We start from the raw sequence: 24,680 nt of genomic DNA, 5'->3' as shown, positions 1-24,680 counted from the left end.
CTGAAAAATGTGTCCTGTTAAAGGGAAATTCATATAAATACATATGCAACAAGGCCAACCAAATAAAATATCTACCATTTCCACACTTTTCAGTCCAAACCACTTTGCACCACTTTCTTATATCCTGACAGTAGCTTTTTAATGCTGAAAGAGAGCTTTACTGTAGCACAATCTGGCTGATGAAAACCACAAACTACTTTAATGGAGTTGCAATATTCATGCTGACTTTAATATACCACACATTGGCATACAAGAAAAAACAAGGGCAATGGCACACTTGAGCATGTGACACAGTTACCTTCTAAATTCAATACAGGGATGTGTCAGGATCTGAGAGTAAATAACGTTTTGTGTTATGCACATCGTACAAGTCAGGTGTAAGAGATTCTAGGTTTAAACAGTTGAAGCGCTTGATATAAAGCAGGTGTCCTCTGGATGAATCAATTAGGCTGTTGGATAAATCTATAAATCTGGCTTTGAAACTCCTTTACCTTTAGTACCTACTCGGATCGACTCAGATCAACTGGTTTGCAATCAAGTACCATCGAATATCTGTGGTTGTCGTCATAGCCATGCTGCAGAGTGTCCAGTGATGTAATTAATATGCGACACGAACACTACAACAAAGATGGAGTTCAAGGCAAGAACATACCTGCTGCTTAGTCTGTAGCTTTTCATCGGACTCTGGGACCATGGCATTGTTTTTTGTAGCCATTTCCCTTGTTGTCGGGTTTCAAAGACTGCAGTTTTGATTTTCGTGAATGAGACGCTCTCATGACTCGGCCAATCAGTGGCATGCAGTCTGACATCACATTTTAGTACCTGCTCAAATCACTTGGAACTGCAGCCGAGCAGGTACTATGACCTAATGGAAAACCCTAAAAACCGTGGAGAGTCGATCCAAGTTGGTACTAATGGAAAACGAGCTTAACGCTGTGAAAGGTAGAGATCCAAAACACAGAACAGGTCAGGGAGAGAGATGAGTTAGAGAAAGAATTGACAACTACCCAACAGGAAAGAATGGAAAAAGAAGACATTCACGAAGGAAACAGCTGTAAACAGCATGTAAAAACTGATGAAGTTCTTAAATTCAGTCTCACATTTGATTGCTTTTCTCAGGTCAGAGTAATGTAAATTTGTGACTTTAGTGAAATAGCCTTAGAAACAAATTACAACTCAATACGTGTGATCAATAAGCTCTCCTACTCAAAAAAAAAGCAGCACTACACCTCTAGCTCTCAGTATTACAGAATGCAAACTTAAATACAACCAAATGAGCACAGCTAACCTTTATCAACTAGACTCCCCTTTAAATACACCCAACCAGTCATTATCACTTTGGTTATCAACCGTGCCGTCAATTAACCACATCACCGATTGTTTGCTTTCCCGGTTTGACTGGGAGTGGCCAGCATAACATAACTAGCGGTCGTTAGTTGCTAACGTTAGTTACCGAGGGCCATTAACTAGCTAACTTAGCAACAACAGTGACAGTTGCTACGTTACCCCGTTAACCGCTCATTCAGGTCCAACCCGCATCAACACAGACGGCTATCGCTAATGACAAATAAACATTGTTAAACATGTCGTGCAAAATTGTATTATGCATAAGTTATTTTCAAAGTCAAACCTCGCCGTTAATTTATTGTCGGTTGGTAATAGCTGTTAGCTGGTTAGAAAGAAGGCTACAAGCTAACCTTCCATCCCCGCCAACATAACCAGGCCTAACAGCGCAGTTCGCAGCTACACACATTACATCACAACTAGCTCCGATTCAAACCTGATTTGTAGTTGCTTAAAAATAATAATAATATTTAAAATCTTCAACATAATACCTGTTTGCGTCTTTTAAAAAATACGATGCTGCTTCCCCAATTCGATGAGGATGATAAAGATCACTGAAGCGGGGTCCAGCCGAGTTTTATACAAGTGCTTCCCTGCCTCGAAGGAGATTCAACACTATTTCCGGTACAGAATAAAACAGACAGTTGCGCTGTTTCTTATCTAATTCAAATTATAAATATAATTTACAGAAATTGCGTATTCGTTAAAAGAAAAACTTCGAAAAAGTATTTCTGGGCTGGGATATGAAAATATTTGTTTGTCTGTCTGTGGAATATGCGTGTGTTGAACTCTTATTTTAAACACAAATGAACGCCCACTTCCGATTTCGCTAAATACGTCCAACTTCTTTCAGCTTTTTCAAATTTCTCCAGAGCCGGACAGACGGAGGCGGAGCGGAGAGCGGGACACCACCCCGACGACGTCACTCCAGTGCTGAATCACTTTTAATATTTAGTCCGACTGCATAAGCAACCTGTCATGGACAGTGAAGAAGCAGCACACAAACAAAATGCTACCTTTATACAGTGAAATTTTACTTATGTGACTACTTATTCATCTAATGGGCTTCTTTGTTTTTCACTAGACGGAGACAGATGTGGAGAGAGATTGGTTGCGTTTGAAATATGCTCCGCCTTCAATGTGTGAAATTCCTTAGCTGATTGGAACAACGCGTGCATTGCTTTCTCAGAAGAGATTTCATTGGCTACTCTGAAATTAAGTCTATCTCAAAACTACGATTGTCTATGTAAACACTACTTGTTTGTTTCGTGTACGCCCTTTAAACTTTAGTGATGAGCGATGTTATGCCAAAAACCGATTTCCGATGTTTTTATGTGTATTTTGTATTTCGAATATTTTTACTCATATTAGTAAATAGACAGTAGTGAACATGATTTATGATTGGGTTATATATAGAAGAAAGAAATAACCTGTTGTTGAAGTATCTTTATAACTCTGCGTATTTGTACCCACATTGTCCTCTGCAGTCCTTTTTGGTCACTTTAAGTAAGTTTGTAGAACTGTGGTGTTATGTTTGTTACAATTTCTGCTACCCTCTTGGCTTGATCCATTGACTGATCTCTTTCGAAAATCACATTTTTAATGTCAACGACACATTGTATCCGGGTAAATAAATGATATATAAAAGTCTCTCCAAAGCTCAATGCAGAATTTGATGGCCACCATAAAATGATTGTGTCGTGTCAAGGTAGGTAAAGGTAGGTATCTCTGAAGGAATTAGGTTCCCCTGCATGTGGAGTACGCGCTGGGCAGGGGAAAGCGGATCCAGTTGACTTCGCCTCCATTTCAACTAACCACACGTGGAAGTCGTGACGTTTTAGTTTAGTGAGAAAGTAAAAGATGAATGTCGTTAATTTACCGTTCAGTTTGTGGGTTACAACAGAAATTATACATTTATTGTTCTCAGGTATTATCGGACTGGATTATTTCAACAAACCGACGACATTTTGCCTGGTAATATGTATCCTTCTGTAACTTGATTGTATAAAGAGCTAAAACCTCCAAAATTTCAGTAGTAATAAGTCATTATAAGAAGTGTTTGCGAACTAAAAATCAAGAATGACGGATACTGTTTGTCCGTGATTTGGACAGTCCAGCGCATGCTCCCGACACAGGGGTAACTGTCGGGATCCCTACCTTGGCAAGACACCGGTCTGGACCCGTTCATTGTGGGTTGTTGCTGTTGTTGACAACAATAACAGCTGACAATTAAGCTAACATTATGCCCGCTACTGTCCAAAAAGTATTGCATTTTCACTCTGATAAACAGTTTGATTAAATTCTCACACCAGATGAAAATTTATACTTATACAATTTATATTTTTTATACTTCAAAGAAGTAATGCAGTAATGTAGACCAGCAACTAACAGCAGTAAAAATATCACTTACAGAAAACTCACCAGAGTATTGCTGTCAACAGACAGCAGTGAGCTTAGGTGACTTATTGATCTCTATCAAAATGTTACACAAGGTTTTATAGTTCCCTCCACAGTAAGACAGATGTGGGCGCTTGACAGCAGACACTAGTGGCCTGCACTCACCAGGAATCAACCTTGGCGAGTTTTTGTGACGAAAATGTAAAATAACGCAAAATATACAATAGACACATAGTCCTGTTATTTCTGTCATTCCTACTGCCCTCTGCCTAGGTAAAGAGTAGAGATAATTTCATTTCATTTGTTCATATGTTTTAATTACATGAGTACACACATTTCAATATCAGCTGGACATAGCACACCAAGGGCCATTCACAGTTTATTTTTTTAATGATGGCTGTGATTATCAATACAATTTGTAAATGTTTGTGTTTATTTAAAAGGGAAAATACTTATTAATTAACATGAGCACTTAAGCTCATCATGTAAATATGCCAGATTTACCCACAGACTATTTCATCTGCAATCCCTGGCAGGTTAATGGCATATTAAATAAAGCAACAAACCAAACATTTAGAAGCGTGTGAACATAAAACGTGTGACAAAAACAAATGTCCATATACCATTATTAAAGATCAAACCCTATAATCACTTACACCCCCCCCCCCCCCAAAAAAAAAACCAAACCAAAAAACATTAGAATCAAGGATTTTCAAGGGCATTATGTCATGTTTGATTATCCAATAATCACTGTTTTACAAATTTAGAAAAAGAAATAAAGAATGTTATATAGTCTTTCTTTCCGAGGGTATTGTATTCCAGGTATGAGCTGCTTGATAAGACAAAACTGATTGCCCAAAATCAATTTGGGCTGAAAAGTGCTCTAATATTGTTGTTGGTTATACGAAGTCACCAAATCCCAGCCTCTCTAATTTGATTTGAATTTTAGTATCTTAACCTCCTAGGACCTGGTGTCCACATATGTGGACATCACATTTTGGGTTATTTAGACCAAAATACTCAATTTTGCTCTACAAGGGCCTGATATCCACTTACAAGGACATTATTCTGCTACTGTTCTATCAAATTTTTAAACAAATATCCTCATATGTGACTCTTATTTTTCATAAAACCAAAAATAAGGTAAAAAAAAAAAAATCTGGTAATTCTTTCTTTTTACATTCATTGGGCCCCAATATGCTCAAATATCAAAGAGAAATTAAAAATGCATGCTGTGGAAGAGTTCGGGTCTTAGGAGGTTAAAGAATGTTTATGAAACATTTAAGTATAGAGAGGACTTGGATAGACTGTACTTGGATAGTACAGTCACAGATAACGGACAACACACATAGGAGACATTTGACTTATAATTCTGTGTTGTTTCTGAATCAAAATAACTAAAGATACTTTAAACATTTATGTAACTAAGCACTAAGGTGTCGAATGAAATGCCAAAGAAATAAATTCTACTAATATCCCAGCTGCACATGAGACCTATCAAACCAAAGGAGCAGGCAAATAGCACTACACTGCAAACCGTCACACCCAGTTTGAGAGAAATTGCAATAAATTTACCAGTGGGCACGCACTGCAAACAGCGTAGCTGGGAATCAGCGCTATGTATGACCTGCAATCTGGGTTCTTTAACAAGACTCATTCTCAATCATTCATAACAGCCTTTACGGTTGGACAGACTAACCAAAACAAAATGACCAATCAATCAAAAGAACAAAAAAAGGACAGCAGAGGCAGCTTTATCTGTTGAGTTCAGGGATTTATTATGAACTTGTAAACTTGTAAGTGTTGGTATGAACTTGGTCTCCTATTAGCATAATAAACATGGATAAGTCAGCATGAAAGTACTGAGGAAGACTAGTTTAGTGTGATTTAAAGTGTGATGTCCCTGCAGAAAGTGCTGTGGTTCAGAGTGAGGGCTCAGAGATTAAATAAGTCCTCTTTTACTGCCAACAGTGGGATAAACTGAGAGAGAAGATACTGCTGGTGTAGCTGTTGTGGTCCTGAGAGTCTATGGTGGATGTGACTTCATAAGCCTTTGCAGAAAGGATGGCACTGAGACACTGGACTTGCTCATACTCTGGGTTCCCTCTTTATTCTGGTACAAAGATAACAGATCACAGTTGTCATCAACAGTGTTTTATGCAGCTGCAACATTCAGGTCTGTTAACAAGGATTAGAACAGTTATAAGAGTGTATTACTGATCAGTGTACACTGGGTAGCTAGTTAGCTAGTACCGTTAGCTAAAATGATCATTCGCTCTGGTTTTTGCTGCTGCTCCTAATGAGGAATGGGGGACTGCTGTGTCTGTGTTAATTTCCTGATCAACCACAGTGCTAATGTACTAAACAAAGTTTTGAAAGAAACCAGGCTCTGTGCTTTGTAGTTGCGAATCCAACATGGTGAAAAGAGGACAGAGGCCTTCTGATTGGCTGACCTCTACTGTTGTTACCTCCGTCCCAGCCCTCCTCGTATCTTCCCTCCACTACCACCAACACCTCTGTTTTTTATCCCCCTTCAGCTACAAGTGCAAGTTTTGAAATGCCTTTCTCCCAAGAAGTGTTGCAAAATTGCAGAATATGTGAATCTGACTTGAGAGGGTGTAGTCAAGTGCTTGTATTCACTGATATAAGAGGTTATAATCACAGAGTTGTAGTTGTAAGCAGTAAAAAAAAATTCAGTAAAATTTAAATGAGAAGTTTGCAGCTCACAGTGTATTTGCTGATGACACCAGCTACATAGGACTGATTGAGAACATTAATTATTCAGCCTACAGAGTTCAGCATCTGAAGCGATGGTGTGACAACAACAACCTACATCTGAACACAGCCAAGACCAAGGAGATGGTAATCGACTTTAGGAGAACAAGGCGATCTGAGCACTTCGCCCTACATTGATGCAGCTTCAAGTTCCTCGGGGTCCATATCTCGGCTGACCTTACCTGGTCCACAAACATTTCACAGTAGGTAGGAAAAGCACAACAAAGGCCATACTTTCTCAGGTGCAATTACTCCAAAGACTTCTAATTAACTTCTACCGCTCCACCATCACGAGTCTTCTGATCTATCTGCTGCACACTCTGGTTCAACTGCTGTACTGTGGAGGACAAGAGAAAACTGCAACGGGTGGTGAGGGCGGCAGAGCGGACAATTGGAACTTCACTAACCCCCCTCAGAGACATTTATACCAGCAGACTTCAGCGGAAAGCCAGTATCATCATCAAGGACCCCTTGCACCCTGGACACTCACTTTTTTCCCTCCTTCTTTCTGGTAAACGCTACAGGTCGATCAGGTCAAAGAAAAACAGAATCAATGTCAATGTCAAGGCTGTCAAACATGCCCTACCCCCACCCTGATTGAAGGTTAACTGTGCTGTTAAAATCCATGGACATTTACAGCGTATTTATGAACCGTATTTATTATAGTAGTAACCAGCATTCCTATCCCTTACTCAATGCGGAATACCACTGATCACATTGCACCTTATACTGCACACTGATCACTCATATATATGTGTGTGTGTGTGTGTGTGTGTGTGTGTGTGTGTGTGTGTGTGTGTGTGTGTGTGTGTGTGTGTGTGTGTTCTTATGTTGATCTGTACATACTATTATTATTATTATTGTGTATTACAACACATTCCCTGTGTCCATCCTAAAAGAATCTGAATGTCTCCAACGGAGAGATGCAAACTGTGTTTCATTGTTCTTGTAACAGTGACAATAAAGATCTATTCTATTCTATTTGTGAAAATATCATTCTACACATTTGTGAATATTTTTCTGTAACTGTAAATTAAAAACACAAGTGTGTTGAAAAAATCTGTACACGTGAGAATTTCAAAATACAAGTTCCAATTTTTTCTCAGTTTTTAAAGCTCTTAAATTCTGTAAAACGTTTAATTTCAAAGCGGAATCTTTGTCAGTAGTAATGTTCGAGGGGCTCTGATTAATGTAACTCACAACATCCGGCGGTTTCCATGGAAGTCCACCAGCTCACCATGTTAGGACAGCTAGCTAACAAAATTCAGAGTAATAAGAACACAGTGTACGTACAGTAAATAGCTGCACTGTTCACCGATTATAGCTGCGTATTTATTAAGTCTTGTTTCAGTGGGTTTCTATAGGAAGAGCAGAATGAACCGTTTGAACCCCACGGTTCCCGCTGATCAGTATCTCGGTAGGTCGTGTGTTGTTAGCTTTGTCAGTTAGCTCCTAGGCTAACTTTATAATCTCTGTGTGTGTCTGTGTTCCAGCGGACAGCAATGTGCTGTTCTACCTGAATGATGCTGTGATCCAGCTGCTAGAACACAAAGAGGAATACAACCAGTTCGGAGTGATCCGCTACTTCGCTGAATAGTAGGTTCCACACAGTTGTTGAAACAGTGAGACTGCAGCTCCGGTGCTTTAGGTTAACAGGTTTTTACGTTAACTAGTTAGATTTGTTTACGAATTCTACTCTCCGTGTACTTGGTGATACATCGTCATGTTCAAGAAATGGTTGTCACTGTTTGCCAGTGTGTCATACGGTTTAAAAGGATTATCATCTCCAGCTCGTGCAAATGCATAGGTTATACGTATCAATACTACTTCATTGTTGTCTGAAGATCATACTGATACCTACATGCATTTGCACGAGCTGGAGATGGAGACCCCCCCTCCCCAGGTCTTTAATCCTGCATTACACAGTGACAGACAGACAGGAAAAGTCTGTGAAAATGATGAATCTGTGGATCAAGCATCTGGAACATGGAGAGTGGAATAAGTTATCTTATCTCATTACTTGATTAATAGATGGAATAATCAATACATTACTCAATTACTGAAATCATCAATAGCTGCAGCCCTAATGTACAGTATCATATTCATCATAGTCATCATATGTGTGGCTGTTGTGTGAGCATCACATATCTCTGAAAAATCTAATCTCTGAAAAAGAAATTGTTGTTTAGAGCTCAGTTTCACAGTCCTTCATCATGGTTTTTTTAAGTGTATTAAAATACATTAATAATAATAAAAAACAGTTGAATTAAAAAGCTTGTGCATATGTCTATTGAGGAATTAAACATATTAATGAAAAAAATCTACATTCGGGAAATGCTAATCTGAAAATCTGAAAAGAGCAGACATGGTCAGAGCTACTATCCCATCTTGAGTATTGTCACAGTACAAAAGAAGTTAATAACAACTTTTTCTCACACCATAATCACTACATTACACATGTTGGCCAAGGTGGTTACCAAGAAGAAACTCATCTGTTATGATGAATCTGACTGAATCTATTTCACAGGGTAATGGTGGCTGTGTTTCCAGACAAAGCACAGTTCATTACTGGTGTCAGAGCAGTGAAAGCTGAGCCAGCAGCAGCTTGTTTCGCACACTGGTCTCCCATCAGTTTACCGTTGAAGACTAGCAGTTTATCCACAGTGCACATGCGCAAAACAACCAGAAAAAAGCTGCTGACCTCTCAGCTTGCCCAGCTCAAGTCAGTGTTACGGGAGATGGACACGCCCTCAAACCAGAGAGAGATGCAGCAATTCTAGCTCCGTGTGGTCACAAGGTGGCAGTAATGTAAAGGATGGATGCACACGCTAATAGACAGGCGGGGAGCTTTAACAATGCAAGCACTGCTTGCCTTCCATGTCCTGACAGAAAGTTATTTATAAAGACATATCAGAGTCAGAGAGACTTCATTAATCGCAGAGAGCAATTGAGTAAATTTGTGTGTATGTGTGTGTGTGAGAGAAATATATAATATATCTGGGTTTGTAATGTTTCTGTAGTTTCAGCAGTGTAAAGAACAGTAACCACGTCCTCTTCAGAGAGTTTAACTACATCCAGGCCACTCCACATAACAGAGCATCCTTCATTCGAGTATTCTGGAAATGCTACAGACAGATCGGCAAAAGTGGAGGTGAGAACACAATAATGTCTTTGGACTGTGAAATGAAGCTGGAGTACCTCTGGGGAGAACCATGTAGTCATAGTAAAGAACATGGAAACTACAGACAGAAATATCCCAGCCTGGATTCACTCTCAAGATGTTATTGCTGTGAGGTACAGTGCTACTGCTGATGACAGACCTACCCATCTGTCACTCTCCTGAGATACTGTTTCTAAGTTGCTGTTTCTAAGTTCTTTTTGTCTAACATTCACATGCATTCACACCAGAGAACAACATTGGACTAACATCTTGCATGCAGACTAGGGCAGACTGGGCTTGAACCACCAACCTTCCGGTTATTAGATGATCTGCTCTACCACCTGAGCCTTAATGAAGACAACTGAGTGAGCATCACTTGTAAAAAGTGGACATGAGATTATGAAGCTACCAACCTTGACACACTACAACCTTTGGTTGGACCTGTTGACCTTAAAACTCTGTCCATAAAAATCATGGACAAAATCAGTCAAAGCAGCCTTGGGAGATTCCATTACCCACTAGAAATAAGTGTGAATACAGTTGTACAAGGACCAAATAGCCCTGTACTCTTGAAACATCCCAGCAGGACACATTGACTAGATCTAAAGCTTATTATGGTATACTTAGGAAGCTGGTAAATGTAGACATAGACATTAAATAGACACAGGAGGAGTTAAATCTGGGTGATGCTGTATGTTTCTTCTTGATGTGGTTGCAGTGACCTCAAACAACATGCTTTTTCAAAATCAGTGAATTTACAAATCCTTGCAGATCAAAGAGACAAAGTTTTTGATGTCAGTGTATTTGTAATTAATAAAAAAATTGATATAAAACTATGTTTATGTCATAAGTGTTACATTATTGTTTTAGTTGTCACTGACAGTTTTATGTGTTACAGTTTTGTGCTGTCATGAGTTTTCTATTTAAAACTGGTGGTTAGTCATTGTGTAATTTGTAGCCAACAAATGTTTTGTGTCTTGTGTTGCAGACTTGCTCTCCATGCTGGAATACAGGTCCCTGCTGCAGTTACTGTGTCCAGATTTTCCAGTGGTGTTAGTTCAGAGTGCCGCCAGGTCAGCAAAAGAGTAACTTCCCAAGGTTTCATCTTGATTATTTCACATCAAGATGAAACCTGAGTGCTTTGCACAATATATAATCCTATGTAATTCATTTGAGCACATTTTCAATGTAGCACATTTTGAACACAACAGATCTTAACAGGCTGAAAGTTTCTGGGTAATGATTGCTGTTCTCTCCTCCTCTAGAATTGCTGTGATGGACGACACCATCGATTGTCTGATGTCTTTCTCTGATTTTCTTTATGCTTTCCAGCTGCAGTTTTACTACCAAGGTAATAAACCAAGTGATGAAAAGAATAATTAAAGAGAGCAAATTAATGAACTTAGGGAGGGAAAGGATCAATAAACTGAAGGAACAGAATACAAACCCAAAGGACTATATAGAGAAAATAAGGGAAAATGGTAATAATTCATGTGCACTGATTATTAAATGAAGAGAATCTAGTTAATGAAATAGGAAATCTAGGAAACAGACTGAAAAAATTACTAAAGGGAGTAGATTAATGTTAATCCAGGGAACCGAATGGTAATATGAGTTAACGAAATAAAAGGAATTATTCATAACGACTGTGTAATAAACTGAGGGGGGTAAAGAATTCACCACTAACTGAAAAAATAAGTATCCTAGAAAAAGAGAATATTTAACTTGGGTAACAGATAAGAATGTAAAGATTTGATTAAATTGGATAATAAAGGATAAAATAACTGAGAAAATAGGTTTTACGAACCCATTCTCTCAGTTATTTCACCCGAGGGAATAAACAAACCAATATTAATAAAAATATAGTAATAACAATAAATACAAAATGAATAAAATGTATGTAATAATGTTAATAATGTGATTTGTTTTTAAGTTAAAGGAAACGTCCATTAAATTCATCCATTGTGTTCGTAGAGTTCCTGGACTGTGTGCTGGTAATCTACCAAGATCTGCTAGCAGGTAAGAGTCCCAACACTGTCATCGTCCCCACATCCACCTCCATCGAGCAGATCCCATCTGTGTCTACAGAGGAGAACAACAAAGAAGAGCGGCCACAAGATGGGGTGGAGCCTTCCACTTTGGCTCAGTGTATAGACGCCCTGTGCGACAGGTCCAAACATAGGTAAACACTTCAGTTCTCACTCACCACTATATTCTTTTAGTTTCCTGTAGACATCTTGTGAAGGCGATAACTCTCAAAGGTGATGTAGCTGATGTAATATTTTCAAATTCCTACCATTAGACTTCAAGGTCAATGTCAGAATTCACTTAAAATCTTGTGAATGCGATGACTTAAGGAAGTAACTTAGGATTTTCACATTGCATCTAGTGTGTCTAGGCCAGTATTTAGGTGCTTCATTTTTTAAATTTTAATTGTAATCTGTAAATAAAAAAATATATAAACTAATAAATAATGACCAAAAAGCAATAATAATGATGAATTTTTAAAAAAAGTATTAATTTTAACGACACGTGTTTAAATTCACTAAGACAGTAAGGCTGTATTTTGTCTGTACACTAAATTTGTTTGTGAAGTACGAAAAAATTGTGGTGCAAAAATGTTGATAAATCACTGCGTTTTTGTGCGTATACACTAAATATTTGCAAAAATATTCCCACCTCACCACACAACAATTTCAGTACCAGTTGTAGTACTGATTTGTCATTATTTGTGTGTGTGTGTGTGTGTGTGTGTGTGTGTGTGTGTGTGTGTGTGTGTGTGTGTGTGTGTGTGTGTGTGCAGTCATCCGCCCAGGTCATGTATGAGGGAAATCCTGAACCAGACTGACAGAATTTCTTACTACAGCTTCCTTATGAGTCTGGCTAAACAAGAGGCCATCAACCAAACTATTGGTGGGTTCAACCACCACTGTGTGTCAATGAGACACTGGGTCTTATTGACACACAGTGCATAAGCATTACATCAGTCAAAAAATGTGCATTTGGTTTGTATTACATTAGTGTTGCTTTCAAATGTTTGAATTTTGAACCTTTTCGTTTCCCTGATTCTGCAGGAGTGTTACCCAGTAAGGCAGAGCTGCTCATTGACCCAGAGATGGACCAGGAACTTGACAAACTGTGAGACTGCACATCTATGCACATAGTAATAAACATATCAACAACAGGAACATTACTCCATATATTAGGCAGCTGTAACCAGGTGTTAATGTGTTATATGACAAGTGAGGGATTCCTCAGATCTGCTGGAGGCTTACAACAGAAAAAAATAGATTTGTACTATTTTCAGCTGACCTGTGTTGTTTCTGTTTTACTCTTATTAAGGATTAAGCGAACTGAATTCTACATTTTAGAAGCAGATGCTACAAGAGTTTTCAGAGCTGCTTTTCAACCCCTAGACAGTTAGTATAGATTGTAGTAAGGTAGATTGGATTGATAGCAAAGAGCATCGAAGTAATCTGAAATTAAACCCCTCAGCAGCACAAGGCTATAAAACAAGAAAAATGAACTCCCTTGAATAATATAATTTATAATTTTTTATACATTTATGCCAATAATGGCTAACACTTATCAATTTTTGAAAAATCACAGCCGTGATGTTCTCTTGCTGTCCAGGATTGCTCAAAGTTCCTGGTTTATCTTTTATATGTAAATTTGTGGGTTTCAAAGGTCAAAATCGAATTAATGTCCAAGCTGCTGATTCTGATATTGTTAGACTTCTGTTCACTGGCATGAAAACGGTTACTCTGCTGCTACTCTCGTGTTCAAATGTAATAGCGCTCCAGTACAATCTCTACATACTTTCACTTTGCTTTTTTCCCATTTTGCTCTTTTCTTCTTCTAATTGTAATCTTTTGTTCTCTTGCTGTCCAGGATTGCTCAAATCGTAGTGAGTCCTAGCAGTAACAGTAGCAGTAGTGCTGTGGGGGGGCTAAAAGAAGTGCAGAAGAAGGCATCACCCAGGAGGAACATCCACCACAGGAGGAGGATGGAGGTGGAGAGTGACGGCTCCACTGAAGAGACAGATTCATCTGAAAACTGATCTCTGACAACTTAGTGACCTGTTGCCTGCCGTCTTAAAGGAACGCCTGTTGAAAATCGACAGTGTGTCAGGACTGAAGAAGAAGACATCCTTCTAACTTTTACGATTGTAAATAATGCAAATAATATTAAAGAAAGCATTAAAGGATGTGTCTAACATGCATTAGAAAACATACAGAATTCTGCTCTCACCAATCACTACTGCACTATAATTTATAGATGAATCTGTTTGTGGCTCAAACTGTGCAGAATGCAAAAAACAAGGAACCAGATGAGTTCCAAACATCAATACACACACATCTGCATCCAAAAATAGTAAATATATAATACAAACCTGTCTTGTAGCATGCTTTTTAGTCAATAAGACTAGAAAAGCAGAAAGCATTATATGAATACCGTTCCATTTCTGTATATGTTTGTATGAGGCTGTTTATCACAAGAGCAATGTGGAAAAAAATACATCTACAAACTTACTGTAAACACAAAACTGTATACAGAATAAAATTCTGTGAGCTTGTTAAGCAACAAGGCCTTGCAACTTTGAAAGATACAAAACGACATACTTTTACTTTTCTTGTTGCTCTTTCCCGTCACCCTCCAACCTGTCGAGGCAGATGACTCCCACTTCTTGAACCTGGTTTTGCTGGAGGTCTCTTACTCCAAGTGCTGTTGTTGGGGTTCTCTCTAATTCTGTAGGTTGTTTACCTTAGTATATGAAGCACCTTGACTTTGCTGTGAACTTGCAGTGTATAAATAAAATTGAATGGGAAAGTGTATATTGTGATATTTGCTATGTTGATTGGAACAGCCAGTGATCAAACCACCAACCTCCTGAGCTACAGCCACCCCTGAACCATGAATTGCACGGGATTGGCAGATGGAGAAGCGTCACTTCAGAGAACACATCTCTACTGCTGTACAGTCCAGGGGTTGTTCTTCAGGAGTTTTTGTTGAAAAGGCCGGAATTGGAAGAGTTTCAAGCTGCCCTGGTGTACCTCTCATTACATCTGTGGAGAAGGTAAAAGCGTTCCAGAGGAGTTGAATTTCCAGGGGATACTGCTTTCTTGTTGGGTCATTATGAGCATGAATGAAAGATTGTGTTTTTGGCCAAGGCGTGCCCAGTCTCTCTTTAATCTTACTCCCCTCAAAGATCAGAAATAAAATCAAAATTAGTACAGAGTAGGTTTATTAGATAAATACAATTAAGGTGATTTGATTGTTTTGCTTTTATTATTTGAATTAGGTTTTTCTTTACTCCAAAATTTCTTTACAAAGACATCCTGTATTCAAAAAGTCTATATGTTCCCATTCTAAACAGGAAAGGTCAAAATCTGACTATTAGTTTACATCTTATAAATAGCTCTTACAGGTTACTCCAAATTTAAAAACAACAGATCCTCTGGGACTGCTCTCCAGTCCTCTTAATTAAACCTAGTCATATTCCAAGGGCACTGAGAGGAGAGCTGCTACAACAGGTGTGTTTGGTTGGTACGATTCCCATCACCTATCACCTCCATCCAAGCTCTGCACTGCCTAACTGGTAATATTCATAGGATCAGAGACTGTACCTTTTAAACAGAAAGACTATTGGGGTGATGGTTCTGCATATTGACAAGCTGGGCACGACCACTTAGCTCTAGTGAAAGAAACTCTTATTACTACAGCATACCAAGACATTTTGGACAAATGCTCCCAACTTTGTGGGAATAGTTTGATGACGGCCACGTCCCATTCCACCTTAACTGTGCACCACTGTAGAAAGCAATGTCCATAAGGGCATGGACAAGCAAGTTTGGTGTGGAAGAACTTGACTGGCCTGCACTCGATAGAACACCTTGGGATGAATTAGAGCAGAGACTGTGAGCCAGGCCTTGTTGTCCAGCATCAGTGTCTGACCTCATGAATGTGCTTCTGGAAGAACAATCAAAAAAAGAATAGAAATATCCTTTATTGTCCCTCACTGGGGAAATCCAGGTAGCAAAGTGACCGGCAGATAGAGCATGCAAAGAAGAAAGATGAAATAAAAAACAAACAGAAAATAAATAAGACTGTAGAGGGCATATTTACACTTTAAATAGCATACTCAGATTCAAAACCCCTCTGTGTAACAGAGTAGGATAATTAATAAAAATGTACAAAAAGTGCTGTATATTAGTGCTTTTTACAGAAACTGGAAAAACTGCAATTAAATGCAGGGATGTAAACAATGTATTCTAATTATTGTAATTAAGGAGTCAGATGGTCTAATTTTGTTTTAAACCCTTTAAATAAATAAATCAGATATAATTTGGCTGAGTTGGCTCAAGGCCTCAACGTTTATTGTGTATTTCTGATCACTACATAAGTACCTGGGTGTTCACCTGAACAATAAATTGGACTGGAGTCACAGCACTGATGCTCTTTACAGAAACAGTCAGAGCAGACTTTATCTGCTGAGGAGACTCGTATCTTCTGCAGTGTAGGGGCGCTCCTGAAGACCTATTTTTTTTAACTCACTCAAAAATGGTGTTGTCTGTTTTCTACTGTCACTGGTTGGAACAGCAGCTTATCTACAGCTGAGAGGAAGCAGTTGGATAAGCTCATCAGGAAGGCCAGTTCTGTCCTAGGATGCCCCCTCAAGCCAGTGCAGGTGGTAGGAGACAGAAGATAGTATCACTCTTGGACAATGTGTCCCACCCATGAAGCTGTTACAGAACTGTAAAAAGCAAACTGTGGCTGGTAGCTCTCACCAGCAGGAAACTTACAGGGGCGTTTCTTTGACAAACAAACAAACAAACAAACAAACAAACAAACAAACAAACCCCAAATAAATACGATCACACGGGGACACTTATTACATGCACTAAGTGTTTCCCCAAGGAAATAACTGGTACCACTGCAACCAAATTATCTTAGAAACAGTATATCAGTTCATCATAAGTGCCTAAGCAAGGCCTGATTCCTATGAGGTGTTAGCCCCAGCTCAGGAATTGCACATGGCCCAGAAATTTTGATGAATAGGAAGATAAAATGGTTGACTATTAGTTACTAAATAGTGGAAAGGGGGTGGGATTAAATAAGCTTATGCTGCGTCCTACTCCTTTTTGAACATGTAAGTTATTTATAATTACTATTCCTTTTTTTCCCTTTTGTTTTGCTTTATTTGTCTCTTTTTTTTCTCTGTTGTTGTTGTTGTATTAATTGAACATGTTCAAAATAAAGACACAATACGAATACGATCTTTTTTGCACCTTCAGTTAATATTGAAGCAATGTGGACGCCACTACTAAAGATCAAGTGGACATAAGTGGCATTTCAAGTGATGTTAAACAAAACAAAATACTTACAATATTTCAAAATAATGTAATTTTCTTGTCTAATGTCGTTTTAATTGATATAAGGATGTTGATGAAAACATTTTTAACTCTACTATTAAACACTAGGCTCTAACATATAAACAACAGACAACTTCACCATCCATCCAGCCGCTCCCGCTTATCCTTTTCAGGGTTGCGGGGTGGGGCTATCCCAGCTGTCATTTAATAGTTTAATAATTTAATAATTTCTGGTGAATTCATCAAACACACTGAATGATGTCCTGCCTCCACCTGGTCTGGGTCCTAACTGTCAACTGCCTGTAGGTAAAGGAGAACTCAGAACTATCCGAAAAACGAAAACAAAATAAAAAACTAATATGAAAAAATAAGGAAAGAGCATACTTTGTTCAGATTTAAGTTTTTCTACTTAATATATAGTTCTGCCTTTCTCTAACTCACCCTAGCTAACATAATATGCCTAAATTACACATCTACAATATGTATCACTGTGCTGAGTGTTCGACAACATATATGAAATATAGTTGGTTAAAAATATATTTGGTGCAATTCAAACAGAAGAAAATAAGTGAATGCTTACCTGATGTATTACAGAGGATATATCTGGGGTGTAGTAATGTCTCCCGGTCAACCATAAATCCATGATGTTTCAATGGTGGAGAGATGGGATGTACCACGTTGAGAGGGGTGCGATGGAACAGTCCATCTGATAATAGCTTTAATTTTCTGGTCAACTATAATTCCATGACATTTGAGCATCATTGTTGTCACCTGGTCAACTGTAAATAGATCATTAATCAATTATAACAGGACAACTTTGAATCTGTGTTATTTCAGTGTCATTACTTTTGCACTGTCGGTTTGATCGGTATTTTAACACTGATTCAACATTTATTTAGCACTGAGATTTCAATCTGGACCACAATGATGATTCAGATGAAAACTAAACATCATTCAATGTTATCTTTCTATCTGGGAAACCAGAAAAAAAGTGTATGTCATAACTGAATAATTCAACTGTATTCTTGCAACATACATATCAAAAGTATCAGGTCTGAACGTAGCACACAAACTCCGTGCAATAAATATTTCTAGGAATTGAACACATTTTATATTTTATGAAAAAAACATGTCTTGCTTTGAAATTAAGTTGTAAACATGATTTATTGACAAGAACCACCACCAGCATCATCTTGACTTTGTTTTACAACACTGATATTATGCAGTGTCACACCCAGATTTTTGTCAAACCAGCAGCATACAATAATAACTTCTATACAAACATCTATACAGGATATATCTATATTGAGTTATGTGCACTTGATCTCCATGGCGTTAGAATCACAGAAGTGGAATACATAGGGCACTTTCTGGTACAGCCTCTCACCATGATGCAGCTAAGATGACAGCCACAGTCGTACATATTTGACTTAACCAACAAACAAAGTTTGCTGTCTTATATATTGTGTGTAATGCAAATGTAATTCTTGAAACAAACATGTAAGCCAAGAATGGTGTGACACAGTGTGTTTGATGCAGGCCACTTTGTTTTGGTTGTCCTGAAAAATTCAGGTTTTATGCAAAGAGGACCATAAAGATCACTGAGATTACTGTGTTAGGACAGCAGCTGCAATGCTCCTACTAGTGAATCTCACGGACAAGTTGCAGAAGTGCCCATACAAGAAGAGTGACAGCATGAGGAGTCCAAGATGAAGCACTGATTGTCTTTTCCTAATATTTGGGCAAAACACACCACCTATAATAGCAGAAAGATGCCTATTTTCAGTCCCCAGAATTTTTGCTTTTAATATCTGTTTTTGGTCGGGGATCGTCCACACAGTTATATGCCTTCCTTAATAAGAGCTCCACCCTCTCCGTCCCTCTTCTAAAGTCCTGTACAGCTACAAGACTGCTTGTCTGTAACTGGCTGTTGTTTCTATTTCGATTCTGTGACAAAGAGGAAAGCCATCATCATTACACCAGAAAATAAAATAGAAAAAAAGGCACTGTTGCTCTGATATAGTGTAAAACTTTTCCACCTTTATTTCCACTGGCTTAATCTGCTCAAATCGTTTTATTCCATATACATTTAATAGAAGACCAAAGATTCAAATTTCTGAACTTATAACTGCAGTAAGTAGATTTTTGCCACATCTGGGTAGCAGAACAGCTGTCTACATTTTATATGACCAGAGGCCTAAACTAGGAAGCAGGATTTCAGCGTATCCAGGGAACTTCAGGTTTCACCCTGGGTGTTTTGCACCATGAAGGCGGTGCATTTCTTACTGGGGTAAATCGCCACGGTAACTTATGCTGTGAATCTAACCTGTAGGTTAAAATCCTGATTGGTGATCGAGAGGTATAAAATCACTGCCTACTGACCAATCAGCTCTACAGAACATAGCATTACCATGCCTGCAAGGTCACTCGGACCTCTGTGCATTAAAAAGAGGAAGATTTGTACTAGCACAAACTGTCATTGTTTCCTTAATGAGCATCGGTAATAAAAAATAACTTTTAGATGAAAACTTATTCCTTGATTTTTTTTCTCACTGTAACAAAGAATTTTATTGTTTTACTGGCATTGATATCTGATCCTAAAACAGGACACCTACACTGTACTTGCTGACCTCATATGAAATTTGTAAGTAGACTACCTTTGAATTCTGGTTTTAGATTTAATGTTTTCTCTCAAATCCTTAAACAGGGTCTACAGCTCGACGAATCAAAACTGCGAGTCACATTGCCACAGGCATGTTCGTGTTTGGTGATTTGGAAAAAATATTAAATATTGCTGCATGTAATTTTAATCTGCAACAAAATGTCATTTACTTTGTTTTTTGTTCTGTGTGCAAAACCACAAGATTAACAATTAACGATGAACTACAGCTTAAAAACTTGCACTTACAAAACATAAACATAGTTTAGGGGTCAGAGAGTAAGGATTAGTATTAAAACATAATTTATAAATAGGCTTAGTCACCATTGCAAAAGTGATATAAGGTCAGCGAGTATCATGGTGATTTACCTCAGTAAGAAAGTGAAACATCACCTAGAACAGAAAATGCTGGCAGCTGCCACTGCTACCACCTCAGCCTCCTAGTAGAGCCCCCTATTGCATAAGTTTGAATTTTCAGAAAAAATGACTTCTGACCTTAAGGTCTAGGTCACCAAGATTCAAATTCGCCCGAGAGTTTTAGAAGATGCACCTATCGTATCAATTTCAAAATCCTGGGTGAATTCCTTCTTGCATTATTGAAAGATTATCAGAAAGATTTTCAGAAAAGTTGACCTCTGGCCTTCACCTTGAGGTCAAGGTCACTGAGATTCATTCTTGTCCAAGATATTTAGTGGTTTGTGAAAATCCTCCATCACCCTTGTTCTTAAGTTGTTGCATTCACAGGATTTTCAGAAAACTTTACTTCTGACTGAAGATTCACTGAGATTCTAACTCATCTGGGATTTTTAGTACGTGCTCCTATGGCATGAATTTCAAAATCCTACGTCACCTTGTGCTCAAGTTATCACATTCATAAACTTGGGTGTCCACACCACCCAACCACCTAGCGTGACCAGCACATGTGGCTTTCATTTGTGAAACCACATGTGCCACTTTCTACCTCCTTTTTGATAACTTAAAGCTCCAACTGTTAGCAAGGGTTGAGTATGTATGCTTTAAGCAATACAGAAAATGTCTCAGCTTAAAATAATGCGGTCCTTCCCATTAGTCTGCATCAAGTACATCAGTGCGCAGTCAAAGAAAGCTGCATGAAGAGTTGAAGTTGAGCCACATTTGGAAGAAAAAGGAAAGCAGCAAAAAAGACGAATGAGACATCTTTACAAGAACTCCAAAGATCATCAACAGTAGACTGTCATGTCTGGGGTTCAGAAAATACACAGTTTAGAGTTTTAGAAATGTTTTTTGTTTTTATTGTCCTTTAAAATACTGTCTTGGAAACTGCAGGGGGAACCTTTAAAATAAACTTGAATCAAAGATTGTCAAAAGAATTTCGTTTGATCAGAAGAATGTAGTTACGTCACTGAGATGATCATCATTGCACATCACTGCAGCAGGTAGAATAGATCAGCTATTTTTTAAATCCTACTTTAAGTTGTGAATGACTACAGAGAAAATAAGAAAGAATGGGGGAAAGTAGAAAGTGTTTAAAAGGGGCTTTATGAGGGGTTTAAAAAATATCCTTGTAATTTATAGTCTTTTGTTTTTACCACGTTAGCTGGAAAATATAAAACTTGTAAAATAAAGCGTTATCATTTGAACTCAAGTGCCTGTATCACTCAGTTACATCAAATGTTAATAATGAGAAAGAGCATTCATGCACTAGTTTCTTGTTTTACTAACTATTCAGTTTGTTTAAAAATGAATGACTATGTTCCTGGAGCTCAAAGTGTGGTCTAAGTGTTCAGTGGCATACAAATATTTAATTGAATCCCTACTGAACATGTACATTTTCTCACTTACAAAGAAAAGAACAGTTTTGAATTTCTATGTCAGTTTCATTCAAATGGAGAGCAACATGATGTCAACCAAAAATCCAGGAAAAAAAACTGTCCTAAATTGATTTGCATGTCCCTGAGCGAAAAAAATATTTGATCCCCTACAACCCAGTAAGAATTCTGGGTCCCACAGATTTCTGAGTGCCCACATGGCACACAAACCACAATAAATCAATCATTCAGTACACTGGAGATACTCCTGGTCTCAACCTGCATTGTTTATACATTAATCATGCCCACCAAAACAATTTCACATTGAGTGGGCCAGTGGACAGAGCTGTACTGTAAGATCTTGGATGAGAACCTTCTTCCCTGAGTTAGAACACTGAAGAGCGGTTGTACATGGGTCTTAAAGCATGAAAATTATCTAAATACAAACAAGTAAACAACAGAGCAGCTAAAAAAGGAGAACATTATGATCATGGAGTGGCCAGTCTGTAGACCTCTATCCTATAAATCAGATCTGTAGAGAGAATCAGCACTGAAGCTTGAAGTTGCCAACAGGCAGCCAAGAAAATTAAAGGATTTGGAGAATTTCTGTAAAGACGAGTGGGCGCAAAATCCCTGCTGAGATGTGTGAAAAAATGGTGACCAACTACAAGAAACATCTTACTGCTGTGCTTGCCAATAAGGAGTTATCTACCAACAGAGATGGGTGTTACTGTAATCTGATTACTTTTTTCAAGTACCGAGTAAAGTAAGGGATTACTATTGCAAAAACAGTAATTAGATTACCGCTACTTTCCCGTAGGAACGCTGCGTTACTGCGTTACTAAAACCGTGATTTTCTTTGCGAGAGTGTCTCACAACAGTGACGTAAGCGAGTGCGACGTTCGTGGCAACAGCTGTGTGCAGATCAACAATGGATAATATATCGAGTGCGGGAGAGAGTATGAGCGTGCAGCGTTTAAAGCGTGGAAGCACTGACCTTACTTTGAGTTTGATTCCATAAAAAGTGACAAAAACATTAGTGTCCGTTGTGCGTGGGAAGAAAACTTATTTTTACACCGAAACCCCCCCCTAAACAAGCTCCTAGTGCGCAACGACATAATGGGAAATTCACAGAGAAACTCGCGGATTCTTCAACTGACCGCTGCGGCACACCTGCACCAGGGTAAACCTCCGCCTACCCCACTCCTGCTTTACAGGTGAAAATAGAGCAAAAGGACCGCTAGTCTTTGACTTTATTTATTTTCTGCTGTGTTTTACTTGCATCTATTTGAAAGACTGAGTGTAAACACAAAAAATATTTTATTTTATGTGCTGGAATGTGCAGAAAATAGGTTTAAATATTAAACAAATTTCTTCAAGTCAGAGAATGTTGCATATAATTAAATTTTTGCTTGATGCATAAAGTTAAAAGCTTAAAACTAATAAAACAAGTTTTAAAAAAAGACTTTTCCATTTTATTACATTTTGTATGATGGATTATGTAGAAAAAGTAGAATTGGGCTGAAGATCTATCACTTTATCACCTATTCAGGTTGTAAATCGTGTTTTTAAAAAGTAACTAAGTAACTAAGTAATTAATTACTTTTGAAAATAAGTAATCAGTAAAGTAACGGGATTACTTTTTTGGGGAAGTAATCAGTAATTAGTTACTGATTACTTTTTTCAAGTAACTTGACCAACACTGTCTACAAAGTACTAAAAGTGCATTTTAGTTTAAAGTGGACATGAAACACTACATGTATAAAGGCTAATTTACACCATCGAGCCCAGAACTCAAAAAACTGACATAGATGTAACTCTGTCTGTGTATCTGCAGTTATTTATTGAAGAAATAGTGCTCAACGTTAACATTTAAAGAACATTTTTAGTGCTATTTGTGCCATTACAGAACAAGACATCATCGGTTGGTTGGAGTCAATAGACATTACATTAGTTTATGTTAACTAACTAGTAACACAACCAATAACTGAGGGGATAATAAATGCACTAAAAGCACTAAAGCTAAAAATCAGTTTGAGGGGATCACTTTTCTGCTATATAAGCATATACTGTCCACTTTCACTGTCTGTCTCTTTAGTAGTACCTGGCTCTTCGATGTTTGGCTAGCTACACTAAAACAGGAAAATAGAACTGTAAGGCGTAATGTTCGGGTTTGCAAAGCACTTTTTGAATGAGGACAGTGTGGAGGAGAGTCTGTTTTTGAGTCAGGCGACAGATGATTCACTGGACGGACAATCTGGAGTAAGAAACTCAGATTTTTCCTCCTCTGGCTGTACAGAATCGCGCAATCAGCTGATGCGATCGGCACTATTTTATGCAATAAAAGAGTCTCTCTTTTTTCCAAGCACATCCAGACAGTTTACAGCATAACAGATTACTACATGCAAATCACACCACAAGCACAACTACGTTTCTTACCAAAGCACGATTGGGAATCCCATGAACTGCAGGAAAAATGTGTCGATGTGTGTGATGGACAAATATTAGAAGTGAAGAATGTGATATAAACCAGTTTAAAATAAAACTCAAAAAAGAAATTTTAAATAAGTATAAGAATGAAGAAAATGCAATTAACCCAAGACAGCAGTCAAAGTGACGTTTATTTTTTTCTGCAAATTAACAAATCTAAATATAGTTTTAGTTGAACATGAGAAAATATTTTTTTGTGATGTTACGTTCTAAGTTGAAGGCGTTGTATACGTTTTTGTTGTTCAAATTTAGATGATGAGGATGTAAACCTGAGGGGGTCGGGCTAAATAAGTATATACTTCTGCCTTTTCAAACAACTGCATGGAAAGATTTTATGAAATGTTGGTGAATGTATATGTTTGAAATAAAAATGAACTGAACTGAACTGGAGAAAAGTGAAGCCCAAACGTTAGTGAGGGGGAGCGTAATTTGGAGATTAGTGCTGTCAGCGTTAACCTCGTTAGAATGACGTTAACACCATAACCGCACTAATGTGGCAAATTGCCGTTAGCCAGTAAGCGCGGATCGCCTTGTGTGTGGGGTTGCACAGCGCTAATGCGTTAACGAACTAACCGTGCTAATGCGTTGATGCCGTGCAGCCCCACGCACGGGGCGACCCGCGCTTACTCGCTAACGGAGATTTGCCGCGTTAATGTGGTTATGGCATTAACGTCATTTTAATGAGATTAACGCTG

At 38.2% G+C, this 24,680-nt stretch overlaps 2 protein-coding genes across 9 annotated transcripts in view; one reads left to right on the top strand and one right to left on the bottom strand.

The window, feature by feature from the left end:
• The window catches only part of ckap5 (cytoskeleton associated protein 5), a 42,701-nt gene extending 40,808 nt beyond the window's left edge, over nt 1-1,893 (bottom strand). For 5 of the 7 annotated variants that reach the window (XM_085462813.1, XM_085462817.1, XM_085462818.1 and 2 more), the window contains exon 1: nt 1,836-1,893. The gene's annotated coding sequence lies outside the window, so the exon portion shown is untranslated. Of the gene's footprint in view, nt 1-1,506; nt 1,584-1,835 lie in introns of those variants that run through there. The other 2 variants (XM_085462815.1, XM_085462816.1) reach the window with 1 other exon arrangement.
• Nucleotides 1,894-7,692: 5,799 nt separating this feature from the next.
• cstpp1 (centriolar satellite-associated tubulin polyglutamylase complex regulator 1) lies at nt 7,693-14,511 on the top strand. 2 transcript variants are annotated; one of them, XM_085462811.1, is made up of 10 exons: nt 7,693-7,801; nt 7,868-7,933; nt 8,010-8,112; nt 9,537-9,667; nt 10,665-10,749; nt 10,942-11,027; nt 11,651-11,858; nt 12,480-12,589; nt 12,751-12,814; nt 13,568-14,511. In XM_085462811.1, the coding sequence occupies exons 2-10, from the start codon at nt 7,891-7,893 to the stop codon at nt 13,734-13,736; spliced, it is 999 nt and encodes a 332-aa protein (XP_085318937.1). In that variant the 5' UTR covers nt 7,693-7,801; nt 7,868-7,890; the 3' UTR covers nt 13,737-14,511. The 2 variants fall into 2 exon arrangements, with proteins under 2 accessions (XP_085318937.1, XP_085318938.1); XM_085462812.1 differs by having other exon boundaries at nt 7,693-7,933; nt 11,651-11,695; nt 11,765-11,858.
• Nucleotides 14,512-24,680: the final 10,169 nt, after the last annotated feature.

Source organism: Copadichromis virginalis, linkage group LG7 (assembly GCF_057382275.1).
Source record: "Copadichromis virginalis isolate Kocher_CV1m ecotype Utaka linkage group LG7, C_Virginalis_male_GT1.1, whole genome shotgun sequence".
NCBI classification, from domain to species: Eukaryota; Metazoa; Chordata; class Actinopteri; order Cichliformes; family Cichlidae; genus Copadichromis; species Copadichromis virginalis.
The sequence above is the reverse complement of the archived record's forward strand: the minus strand, read 5'-3'. Positions and strand labels throughout refer to the sequence as shown.

Bases quoted from the DNA above. Each gene is read 5' to 3' on its own strand.
- cstpp1 (XM_085462811.1), top strand. From the start codon at position 7,891: ATGAACCGTTTGAACCCCACGGTTCCCGCTGATCAGTATCTCG. The intron at 11,028-11,650 runs GTAATAAACCAA...TTGTGTTCGTAG, and splicing joins GCTGCAGTTTTACTACCAAG to AGTTCCTGGACTGTGTGCTG. The intron at 11,859-12,479 runs GTAAACACTTCA...GTGTGTGTGCAG, and splicing joins TGCGACAGGTCCAAACATAG to TCATCCGCCCAGGTCATGTA.